The sequence below is a fragment of the Hippopotamus amphibius genome, chromosome 6 (genome assembly GCF_030028045.1).
Source record: "Hippopotamus amphibius kiboko isolate mHipAmp2 chromosome 6, mHipAmp2.hap2, whole genome shotgun sequence".
NCBI lineage: Eukaryota > Metazoa > Chordata > Mammalia > Artiodactyla > Hippopotamidae > Hippopotamus > Hippopotamus amphibius.
In genome coordinates, this window is record NC_080191.1 from 170,977,072 (window position 1) to 170,989,906 (window position 12,835).

Here is a 12,835-nt window from a genome sequence, read left to right on the forward strand (position 1 = left end):
AGTGCTGAAGGAGGAAGGTAGAGAAATTTCGGTGAGGAGTGTTGTCTGAAAGGTACTTCGCTTCTGTAGACGCATGTTAGAAAGGCCACCGGGAGCCTAGAGTTAGGGAGCTGCTCCAGATTTGTGGGTTCCGTTTTAATTTCCCTTGGAAACCGCACGCGGGCGGGGGCCCGCGCCTGGACGTGCAGGCGGCACCGCAGCCCTGCCCATCGAGGGACCCGGCTGGGGTCTGGAAGCCCCTTTCCCCGCCCACCCATCCTCTGGCTGCGCATGCGCGGGGCCGGCGGGGCCCGAGAGCTGTCGGCTGGGAAATGGCGGCCGCGGGCTTGGTTGCTGTGGCCACGGCTGCAGAGTACTCTGGCCCAGTAACGTCGGGAGGTAACCTCTCCGTTGTTAACGGCGGTCCAAACTCCGGGGCCGGCCCTGGTCCGGGCCCGGGCTCGTGGAGCCGCTCCCTCGACCGAGCGCTGGAGGAGGCGGCGGTCACTGGGGTGCTGAGCCTGAGCGGCCGGAAACTGAGGGAGTTTCCCCGGGGAGCGGCCAGCCACGACCTGACGGACACCACCCGGGCGGGTGAGTGGAGCGGGGGCGTCCCTGCCCGCGGGAGCCCCCGGCAGCCGGCCCCATGCCTCCCGGTCGGGACCCGCGTGCCGGGAAGAAGCCGACCGCCGCAGCCCACCCGGCCGGCCTGGGGCGAGGCGGCCCCGCGGCACCGCTCGGGGAGGAGGCCGTAGCGGACGGCTGGCGGGGCCTGACTCCCTCCGCGCGTCCGCCGGGGCCGCCGCTGAGGTGCGCCCTGGCGCCGCCCCGCTCTCTGCAGGCCTCGCGGGGCTGGGATGCCCGAGGGACTCTCCTAAGATTTAGGCCGGGGGCGCGCTCTTCCTCGCGGGAGCGCAGGGCTCTCAGCGCCGGCGCTTCTTCCAGCGTTGTGTTTCGTGTGAACCCGAACGCTTGAACTTTTCTTTCTCCCCTTCGTCTGGTTGGCTTCCCAGACGTGCTTGTGAAAATAACTAGAGCCCACCTTCAGACTCCCATTACTTTCCTCTTTCCTCGGGCCCTCAAAAAAAGTTGAAGAAAACTAGAAAAGATATAGGTTGCCTACTGTATCTGTATTTAATGCCCTTTTTAAAAAAAAATTGCTTTGCCTTATACATATTTTTTAACACAGATAAGAAAATGAATTAGGTATTTTTTGGTTTTCTTTGTCGTAGAGAACAATGTCTGGTGACTGAGGTGTGCAGCATGTTTCTCTTGTGTTGAAAGGATAGCTTCCTAAGGGAGTAGATTAAAAACGGAGTCAATACAAAGAAGGAAAACATCCCTTATAAGTAGATAGTATGGTATGATGTAACTGTTTTTCGTATACCCTTTCCTAAGGTGTTAACTTTTCCTATGTTTGTGCACTCGTTAAAGACTGCTAAGTATTACATATGATTCACTCATGTTAGAAAGATAAGCAAAACTGTTACACGACTTCAAGAAATTATTCTTTCCAAAGAAACTTCTGCTGTAGTGTAAAAAGGAAGGAATCAAATGCCTATTTGTTTAATCTCTTTTTGCAAACAGTTGTACTGATTATAGTTTGTATTTTTTAGTGAGTGACATTAAAATTAAATTTTCTTGCTAATGTAAGTATAACCAGCCACTTGCCTTTTGCATGTGTCCTGATAGACAACATCTAAAATTGTCATTCATACCCCAGATTTTGTGATTCTGTTCAGGAGATGGCTATATGGCATATGACTGTTCATGAGATGGATAGCATAGTGATTTTATATTGGCATGAGTCATTTCAGCATTGCTACATTAAGCCTGAAGTTAAAGAATAAGTAGATTACAGGAGTTTATCTAGCTCATTATCTTACCTGCTTAAATAGTTCTAGGACCAATGTGTACTGCTTTTAAGAAATATTTTACTAACAAAATCCAAAGGCATTTATGAAGAATAATAAGTAATCGTAATGAATTTTTCCCTTACTATGCCCTAAATTTTTAATTGGTTATTATCCACACTTATTTTTATTACTTTCTTTTTATTATTATTAGTTATTTTTATTGGCTGCATTGGGTCTTCCTTGCTGCGCACGGGCTTTCTCTAGTTGCGGCGGACTGGGGCTACTCTTCATTGCAGTGCACAGGCTTCTCAGTGCGGTGGCTTCTTGTTGCAGAGCACAGGCTCTAGGTGCTCGGGCTTCAGTGATTGTGGCACTTGGGCTCAGTAGTTGTGGCTTGCAGGCTCTAGAGCGCAGGCTCAGTAGTTGTGGTGCATGGGCTTAGTTGCTCCACAGCAAGTGGGATCTTCCCAGGCCAGGGATTGAACCCGTGTCCCCTGCATTGATAGGCAGGTTCTTCTTTTTTTTTTTTTTTAAGAACTTTTATACAGTTGACATACAATAAACTGCATATATTTAACGTGTACAGTTTGATATTTTTTTTCTCATTAGTAATGTATATATGGCAATTCAAATCCCCGCTGCCCCAGCCACTTTCCCCACTTGGTGTCCATTTGTTTGTTCTCTACATCTGTGTCTCTGTTTCTGCCTTGCAAACCAGTTGATCTGTACCATTTTTTTATATTCTGCATATATGCATTAATATACGATATTTGTTTTTCTCTTTCTGACTTACTTCACTCTGTATGACAGTCTCTACAATGTCCCACTTTCGTTCCTTTTTATGGCTGAGTAATATTCCATTGTATATATGTACCACATCTTCTTTATCCATTCACCTGTTGATGGACATTTAGGTTGCTTCCATGACCTGGCTATTGTAAATAGTGCTGCAATGAACATTGGGGTGCATGTGTCTTTTTGAATTATGGTGTTCTCTGGATATGTGCCCAGTAGTGAGATTGCTGGTTCATATGATAGTTCTATTTTTAGGTTTTCAAGGAAGTTCCATACTGTTCTCCATAGTGGCTGTATCAATTTACATTCCCACCAGCAGTGCAAGAGGGTTCCCTTTTCTCCACACCCTCTCCCGCATTTACTGTTTGTAGATTTTCTGATGATGCCCATTCTGACCGATGTGAGGTGATATACCTCATTGTAGTTTTGATTTGCATTTCTCTAATAATTAGTGATGTTGAGCAGCTTTTCATTTGCCTCTTGGCCATCTGTATGTCTTTGGAGAAATGCATGTTTAGGTCTTCTGCCCATTTTTTGATTGGGTTGTTTGTTTTTTTAATATTGAGCTGCATGAACTGTTTTTATATTTTGGAGATCAATCCTTTGTCTGTTGATTCATTTGCAAATATTTTCTCCCATTCTGAGGTTTGTCTTTTCGTCTTACTTATAGTTTCCTTTGCTGTGGCAAGCGGGTTCTTAACTTCTGGGCCACCAGGGAAGTCCCAATAGTTTCTTTATAAAACAAATTTTTTGTTGTTATTTTATCTGGTCAACAAGTGTGAAAGAGAAGAAAAATATTACAAGATATTTTATAATCTATTAAACTAGATTCGTTTCTAACATGTTAGAAATTTCACTTATTAAGTATAAGAAATCTTTGGCAGACCTTGGTGAGTACAAAAATACCAAATTATTCTCTGAATTATTTTAAACATAATTCGATGTGGATAACATCATTGATTGAGTTTTAACGGTTTACTATTCATTGTGGTAGGTGTTTAAAATACATTGCCTTATTAAATGCTTAACAACCAATGGATTAAATATTATTATCCCTAATTTACATATGAGAAATCACTCAGAATTTACAGATGAGTCACTCAGAGAGAATCATATAAATAGTATTAGTGGTAGAATTTCAGCCTGGGTCCATCTTACTCTTTTCTCTCCACTATGCCAAACAGCCTCTTTACGTATGGATAGATATTACCATTCCTGTTTTTACAGATAGTGAAACCAAGATTTGGAGAGAGAGAGAATTTGCTCAAAGACCTGTAGCTAAAGGCCAAAGGAAGGTGGTGTTAGCCAGGATTTGAGCCTAACTCAAATACTGTTTGAGGTAACTCCAAAACCATAGACTACCTGTCACACAGGGTGCTTTGAATTCAGACCCAACTTTTGTTAGCTAAAATGTTTTGTTTAGACCCTATAGGAAATTTAAAGCCAAAAAAATTATTTGAATGCTATATTAAAGTTGCAACACAGTCTGTTCTTTGCTAATGTATAGAATGTATGCTGGCCTTACATTCTAAGAAGCAGCACATATTACCCATACCATTTATAACTTGACACAGTTAGAATTCATCATGCAGCATTTTCTGGAGGTTTTTCCCTCCTTTTTGTTTTAAAAGGTAGAACTTTAGAAAAAGGGAAATATTTATTTGGGAATGAGTTACTTGATCCAGTACACAAGGAAAATCTAAAAAGAAATCACAGAAGACTTTTGAGGGCAGAAAGGTTATGGCTTGGATTTGGGGAGGCAGAAATGAGAAGGAAAGCCATTCCAGGCAGTGGAATGGATCCCACCCCGACACAAGGGTGTGCACATAACTCAGGGCTAGCCAGTCAATATAGTCCATCCCTCTGGCAACAGTGATGGTTCAGAGATGGGCACATTTTCCTTTAGTACATAAGAATGTTAACTCATAATTTTTTATTGGAACTATTGAGAAAGGCATGCTTTGAACCCTGGGGTTGCTGAGAGAATAGAATGTGAACCTGGAGCTTGCCAGTAAGTTGAAAGCAGAGCCATAAGGTGGAAAGAGTGAGGCCAAGTACTGATGGTAATCTTTGAACCTTTGGATCAATAGCCAGGCCTTAAGTTAGTGGTATCCTTGGACTTTCAAATTATACAAGCTAATAAATTCCCTTTCCTGCTTAATTTGAGTAGACTTTTTGATACAAAATAAGGGTCGTGACTAATACAGTGAGACTGCTCTTAATGAAGTTGTGGGGAGGTCATTTTGGTCAGAATAAATGGTTGGATTAGAGAATATGAGAGCTACCTTTTGCATTTAAGGTAGCTAGATTGATGATAGATTTGGAGACAGGGAGATTAGTCAACAGTCATTCATTCAACAAACCTTTATTGACCAAGGGATTTTCAGGTGTAGCTATACAAAAAGGACCAAGACACTCCCTGTCCTCAAGGAACTTAAGGGATCTAGTGAAATAGAATAAATAGATGTAAAGATTATTTGACTTGTCTAATAATAGCAAAACTTTATGTGTAAGGCATTATGCTAGGTAATATAGTGGAAACAAAAATAAGAGACTCTAACCTGTAAGCATTAAAAATCTAATAATCTGTTCAGCCGGCTGCAATAACAATCTCAGAATGAAAAACAGAGATCATGTTGGAAAATAAAAATGTACAAATGCTGACTGGAATTTTTTTTTTTTTTTTAAAGAGACAGAATGCATCAAGTTGACTGAGCTGTTAAAGCTGTAGGACTGGGAAGGTGGTAATGCTACTGATAATAATAGTAGCTAACATTTATTGAGCTGTGAGCATATTCCAGGTACTGTACTACGCTGTATATGTAAAATGCACATACAGCAACCATATAAGTTGCAAGTTTTTTGTTTTTTTTAATTTATTTATTTTATTGGCCGTGTTGAGTCTTTTGTTTTTTTTTTTTTTTGCTGTTTGCGTGGCCTTTTCTTTAGTTGCGGTAAGTGGGGGCTACTCTTGGTTGCGGTGCACGAGCTCCTCATTGCCATGGCTTCTCCCGTTGTGGAGCACGGGCTCCAGGCGCATGGGCCTCAGCAGTTGCAGCACATGGGCTCAATAGTTGTGGCTCACGGGCTCTAAAGCACAGGCTCAATAGCTGTGGCTCATGGGCTCTAAAGTGCAGGCTCAGTAGCTGTGGCGCACGGGCCCAGTTGCTCCGCGGCATGTGGGGTCTTCCTGGAGCAGGGATCGAACCCTTGTCTCCTGCATTGGCAGGCAGACTCCCAACCACTGCACCACCTAGGAAGCCCCCGCAAGTACTGTTTTTTAATCCCATTTTACCCGTAAAAAAATGGAGGCTTGAAATTAATCTGATCTAGGTTACACAGCTAATAAATGACAGAACTGGGATTCAAACTCACATACATCTGATCCTAAAACTTCTGTTTTTGTTTACAAAGCCATACTGACGAAGAAGTTTGGTACACAGTTTCTCTAGTTTGTCTGATACCTTTAAGGGTCTGGTAGCACATGTAGTTAATCAGGTGCAGCAAATAGAAATGTAAATCTGGAACTTTTAAGAGTGAAGTTAGAACTACAGCATAAATTTGAGACAGTCATAATGAAGAGTTTGTGCAATTGTAGGAGAAAGAGCGTAGAGAGTGGAAAAGCTGGTCATTGACGACTATGGGGTACACCAGCATTTAAAATGGCAAGAAGAGGAATCAGCCTGAGAAAAAAACCAGAAACAAAGTTTTATAACTAGGCCTGTACTAGAACTCAGAGCATCCTAAATCCAAAGGAACCGTAGTAACCATCTGTTATTTTACCGATGAGAAGCAGTCTCAAAGATTAAGACTTTAACATTATGTAGTGAAGTGGTGCTGTTTCACAGAAGGCAAATAGAGTCATAGTCGAAGGTGTAAGAAATCTTTTCTGAATGGAAGATGGAAAACAAGAAACCAGGGGTTCAGCTTTGGGAAAAAGCCTGTGGTTGAGGGCGGATGGGGGAGACTAAGACTACACAAAAAAAGAAAAATTGAGATGTAGTGGGTGAGTCAAGGTAACACAGTCTTATTGAAGCCATGAGAATTAAGGCTTTCAAGAATTGGATACTTATTTCCTAGGTAAAGAAGAATGACCATTTAATTTTTCTTAAATTAAAAAGACCATTTAATTTTTCAGAAAAGCAATCTGTAACCCACAAAATTATGGTTTCATTAGTCTCGGAAATATGCACTGGAATGCCAGGTCTTAAGTGGAAATCATATTTTTCTTGGATCCTTATTTATGTATATTTTGTATCAACCACAGTATATGTACCGTGAATTTTTCTAGAACAGTGCTGTCCAATATGGTTGCTACTAGCCATGAGTGGTTATTAAAACTAAAGTAAGTTAAAATTTTTAAATTTGGTTCCTCAGCTATACTAGCCACATTTCAAATGCTTAGTAGCCACGTGTGTCATATTGGATAGCACATTAGGCAGATCTCCTGTCTGCTAGGTTGGACAGCACAGATAATAGAATCTTTTCATCATCACAGAAAGTTATATTGGACAGTGATGTTGGAGCATACTGTCTTGAATAGAATTGAAATTTTCTTTTGCATCATTTACTTTATAAGTCATACTTCTTTTGGCAATATCTTTTTCTGTCTGTGAATACGATAAGCCACTATGGTCAGTAGAGATGAAAACACCTAAATAATGGTTGAGAATGCAGAGGCAAAGGGAGGAGGTAGCAGCAAATGGAGGCTCAGTCATAATTACGAGATCGTTGCTAGCATCTCAGGTCTGGGAAGGAATGTATAATTTTTTCTTTTATAAATAATATCTTGTTAATAAGACTTCCATTTAAGCATGTGATCTTTGTTAATAGAGGTATTAACTATATATTTGACACATTTATCATCCACTCAGTGTTATGTGTTTAAATGGGAAGCTTCTAAGAGCCTTAGTGATGAGAACAGAGAAGAAAACACCTAAGCTAATTTTATTTGATTAATCAGACTGTTTCAGTTTAGTATGCTTAAAAATCATTCTTTCTGATGTTGAGTTGTACTTGCTCATTGTAGTACAAAAAGTTATAAAGAAGACACTAAAGATCATTTGTATTTCCACTTGCCAGAGATAACTGGTAGTGAACCCTGGTTTGAAATCTTGAAACATTTTCTTCAAGAATATATACATTCTCACTTTTTAAAAAAATTCTAAAAACGGGATCATACAAAGGCTGTTTTATCATCTAATTTTTTTTCACTACATGAGATACAGTATCAGAAAATGTAGCAGAATTTTTAATAATAGTCCACTGTAGATATACTGTCTTTTAATTTACCCTATTGATAACACTTTGGGATTGTTTTCAGCTTTCACTGTTACAGATGATATTGCTGAGAATAACTTAGTGTGTATGTCTTTGCAGACTTGTTTAATTATTTCCTTAGGCTAAATTCCTAGAAATATAGTTGGTTGGTTAAAAGATATGCACAGTTTTAGGGTTTTTTAATACAGATTGTAAAATTGTCCTTCCAAAGGGTTGTTCAGCTTAGATTTATACCAGTAGTGCATGAGTTGTCTCCACTGTGCACCCACTGAGTTTATTCTTTTTCATCTGTGTCAGTCCGATAGATGAGAGATGATATCTTCTTGTTCTGTATTCAGTGCATCTTGAGGAGTGTAATTTCTACTATAGTAAGAAAAAGTATATAAATACAAGGGGAAATATTTATTTTTCTCTGTCATTTATTTATTTATGGCTGCATTGGGTCTTTGTTGCTGCGAGTAGACTTCATCTAGTTGCGGCGAGCAGGGGCTACTCTTCGTTGCAGTGCGTGGGCTTCTCATTGTGGTGGTTTCTCTTGTTGAGGAGCATGGGCTCTAGGCATGCGGGCTTCAGTAGTTGTGGCATGCAGGCTCAGTAGTTGTGGCACACAGGCTTAGTTGCTCTGTGGCATGTGGGAATCTTCCCAGACCAGGGCTCAAACCCATGTCCCCTGCATTGGCAGGTGGTTTCTTAACTGCTGCATCACCAAGGAAGTCCCCCTCTATGTCCTTTTGTCATAGAACCAGTAGATGACAAAGAATCAGCTCTTTGTGCATGTATATAAATTCCTGTATATTTAATTTGAATTCTTTTGTAATTGTGAGAGTAACATGCATTTATTATAGAAAATTAGGAAAACAAATACACAAGGTAGAGAAGGAAGAAAGGAATAATACTACTGCATAGAAAAACCACTGTGAACATTTTGACATATTCTTCCACGTTTTTTTTTGTGTGTGTGCATATATTGAAAAACATGGTATCAGCTTTCTGAAGTTTGCTTTCTTCCACCTCATAGTATATTAGAAATATTGTGTCATATCTATTAACATTTTCTTATAAGAGAATTTTAATGGTTGCAGAGTATTTAATCATATCTTTGTCCTTAACCAGATCCCTTTAATTGGGCATTTAGACTATTTCTAATTTTTTGTTATAAATAATACTATGAACGCTTTTATATGTATAACTCTTTGCTCACACCTCTTATTATTATCTCTTATTGGGTAAATTCCTATAAGTGGAATTGTTCTAACAAAGTATATGCAACTTTTAAAAGGTAAATAAACATAATTTACAAACAAAATTACAAAACCAGTTCCTCATAGAAACAGTGTTGTGTATTGTGTGTAGTCTAGCTAGGTTTATAGGCCACCCACAAAAAAACTATTTTTTTCTAAACTTGAAAGTCGGCTTAACTCACATTTCATACCTCTTTATTTATTAAAGGCCATGATTTCCCACACATCTTTCTCTCTGTAAAGAGTATGTGTGTGTGTTAATGATACAAATTTTTATTGAAGTACCTCTAACCTCAGAGAAGATCTAGGGTATAGAGCTTGAAGTTGCCTTAATGGGGAACTTGAAATTTGAAGGCTTGGAATTTTATTAAGAATTCTACCCTATATTATATGTTCATGCTTGTTTTAATACAAATCTGTGTCTTCAAATTACCAACCATTAAGGAAGACCAAACCAAATAATTTCCAAAATGTTTATTCTATTGTTTTCTGTAATCTAGACTCAACTGTACTGACATTGCTTTTTTAAATAGGAAGGGTAAATGGTGGGATGGTGCCTTTAGGAGGGGTGAGAAGATGTCATAGATCATCACAGAGTCAATGTTGAGCCTAGAAGAATGGCAGCAGTGTTGGGGCCAAGGATTTCCTAGGGTTCATTTCCTTTTACTGTGGCTGTATTTGGGGGCTAGGTGGTTAATATTATCTCATATTATAATGTGAAATATGATTTTTAAGTAGCAACATACATGTTCATTATTTTTTCAGTTCATTTATGAAGCAGTTATTCCACTGAAGCTTGGAAGAAAATATATGGTTAATACGATAATTCACAAAAGGAACATTATTTTGAGTTCCTGAAGTAGCCAGCAATATCAGATGCAGTGCTACTAATTTTAGAATCATAAACTAGTCCTAAAAATTTAAGGCATTTCCTTACTTTTAACTTTCTCCCTTGCTTCTCTAAATTTGTATATTTTTATTATTTGAAGGAAATCTTAAACCAAGGATTTTAACTGGTTAAACATATTTCTTATAAAAACCAGGTAATCAATTTTTTCATTAAAAACAGTTTTTAAAAATGACCCGTAATCATAGAGAGGGAAAAGATAAGCCACAAAATAAGAGATTTTCAATAAATACAAGAAATAAATGATATCCAGAATGTGTATAGAAAACAGGAAGATAACACAGTAGAAAACTGAGAAAACACTTGAACTGGTACTTCACTAAAAAGGAATTCCAGATGACTGGTAAATATGTGAAAATGTGTTCAATCTCATTAGTAATCAAGGGAATGGAAATTAAAACCAAACTGAGGTACTTGCCACAGATTAACAGTACTGAGTACTACAAAGAAAGTACAGTCATCCCTCAGTATCCTAGAGGAGTGGTTCTGGGACCCCCCCCCCCCCCCACACACACACACAGATACCAAAATCTACAGATGCTCAAGTTCCTTATATAAAAATGGCATAGTGGGCTTCCTAGGTGGTGCAGTGGTTAAGAATCCGCCTGCCAGTGCAGGGGGCACGGGTTCGATCCCTGCTCCAGGAAGATCCCACATGCCGTGGAGCAACTAAGCCCATGCGCCACAACTGTTGAGCCCATGTGCTGCAGCTACTGAAGCCCGAGCACCTAGAGCCCGTGCTCCGCAACAAGAGAAGCCACTGCAATGAGGAGCCCGTGCACCACAACGAAGAGTAGCCCCCGCTCACCACAACTAAAAGAAAGCCTGCACATAGCAAAAAAGATCCAACATGGCCAATAAATAAATAAATAAATTTATAAAAAAAGTAAATAAAAATGGCATAGTATTTGCATATAACCTATGCACATCCTCCCATATTCATTCATTCTTTCTTTCTTTCTTTTTCTTTTTTCTTTCTGTATTTATCGGGCTGCACTGGGTCTTTGTTGCTGCGTGCAGGCTTCCTGTAGTTGTGGGGAGTGGGAGCTGCTCTTCATTGTGGTGAGCAGGCTTCTCATTGTGGTGGCTTCTCTTGTTGTGGAGCACAGGTTCTAGGCGTGTGGGCTTCAGTAGTTGTGGCGTGTGGGCTCAGTAGTTGTGGTTCTCAAACTTTAGTGTATATAAAATCACCTGTGGCACTTTAAAAATATATATACATTCCTTGGTCCAGACCCTAGAGAGTCTGATTCAGGAGATCTGGGATGGGGTCCATTAAGCTACATTTTTTAACAACCTGATAGGCCTAGGTGCAGGTGGCCTAAGAACCACCACTTGAGAAATTCTTCCATAGATTTTGCTACTTTAAAATTCATTTAGGGAAATGGTAATTTTCACTTCCTAAAGGTATCTTGATTAGGTAAGTCAAAGATTTTATTCAATTGGAAAAAAAATTTAAGTGTAAAATACAGACTTCGTTTTGCAAAATTGGGTACTGTAGAATAAACACTTGAAAGGCTGGTTTATTTGTGTTAAAGGTAGTATCACTGAAGAACTGTGTTATTAAAGTTACAAATAGATAAAGAATTTACATGAAAAAATAAACTATGAAAATTGAGCCAGGGTCTTAGTTATGAGCAACAGAAACAAGCTGTGGTTACAAGAAGCCCACAATCTCTGGGAAGACTGAAGAGTCAGGCTAGAAGGATAAATAACCAGGAATAATGCTCAGAATCACGTGACAGAACTTCTCCTGTGATGACACCACTAGCATTGCCACCTGGGGTAGACACCTCAGCTTGCACCACTAGCACTGATGATAATGGACCCTCTGTACCAGTGCTGGAGCATTTGCCAGGACCATGGCAGTTGTGGAAGCTGGGGTGTATTGTTACCATTCTGCTTTCAGTTCAAGGTTAGGGGAGGACCTTTCTGCTTGGGGGAACTTAGATTCTGTGCCTGTGCGTGGCAGTCTGAGAAAGCAAGCATACTGGGTGGCATTTTTCAGCTTCTGTTGAGGAAAGAACTCTGTTTCAAAAATTATTGGATCCCCCAAACATAGAAATAGTGTTTAGATCTTGGGCAGCCTGAAAAAACAGTATGTGTCTAACTACAAGTTGTATTTAATACTAAAATGAGGTAACCAATGAGGCTTTCAGTGGACTGTATAATTATAATGCACCGTAAGCAATATATATGATGTGACAATAGGCAGTTTACTGATTGTAATTAGTGTAACTTTTCTGCAACTAAATGTTGCATTGCTTGGTTCAGTTGGGAGAGGAGGAAAAGATTATTAATTAGACTCTTTTCAAGGGGTACCTTCAGTTTTCCTTTTCTTTTCATTTTTTTTTTAAATTCTGAGAGTACCCTCAGTTTCTTTTTAAGACCTGAAGTCTGCAATAATTTGAGGATGAACAGTGTTGCCTGCCTCCTGTCCTTTGAAGTGTCTGCCATGTCCCAAATCCCAGTACCTAGGGACAGTATTCTATTGTCATTTTAGCCAACGGTCCCCATATAAGAAATTTTTGACAACAAATGTATGTTTATTTACATATTATGTGCATATACTAATGTACTAAAATTATATGTATTATAAAACAGACATAAAATATAAAATTTAAAGGAGAAATTAAATAGAAATAGAAATAAAAGTTCTAATGTTCTTCCACACTCCAGTGGATCATTTTATGTACCCCCTGGCCAGCAGGCTCACCTTCCTCCCTTGAAGACTGCTGATTCAGACAGTGATTAGCCTCTTGATGATCTTTAAGTAGGAG

General features: G+C 39.5%; 1 protein-coding gene across 11 annotated transcripts in view; it reads left to right on the plus strand.

Moving 5' to 3' along the window:
* Positions 1–290: 290 nt before the first annotated feature.
* LRCH3 (leucine rich repeats and calponin homology domain containing 3) overlaps positions 291–12,835 on the plus strand; it is a 104,762-nt gene continuing 92,217 nt past the window's right edge. For all 11 annotated transcript variants that reach the window (XM_057739236.1, XM_057739241.1, XM_057739234.1 and 8 more), the window contains exon 1: positions 291–573. In XM_057739236.1, coding sequence (XP_057595219.1) covers positions 312–573 — 262 coding nt within the window. In that variant the 5' untranslated portion in view covers positions 291–311. The remainder of the gene's footprint in view (positions 574–12,835) is intronic.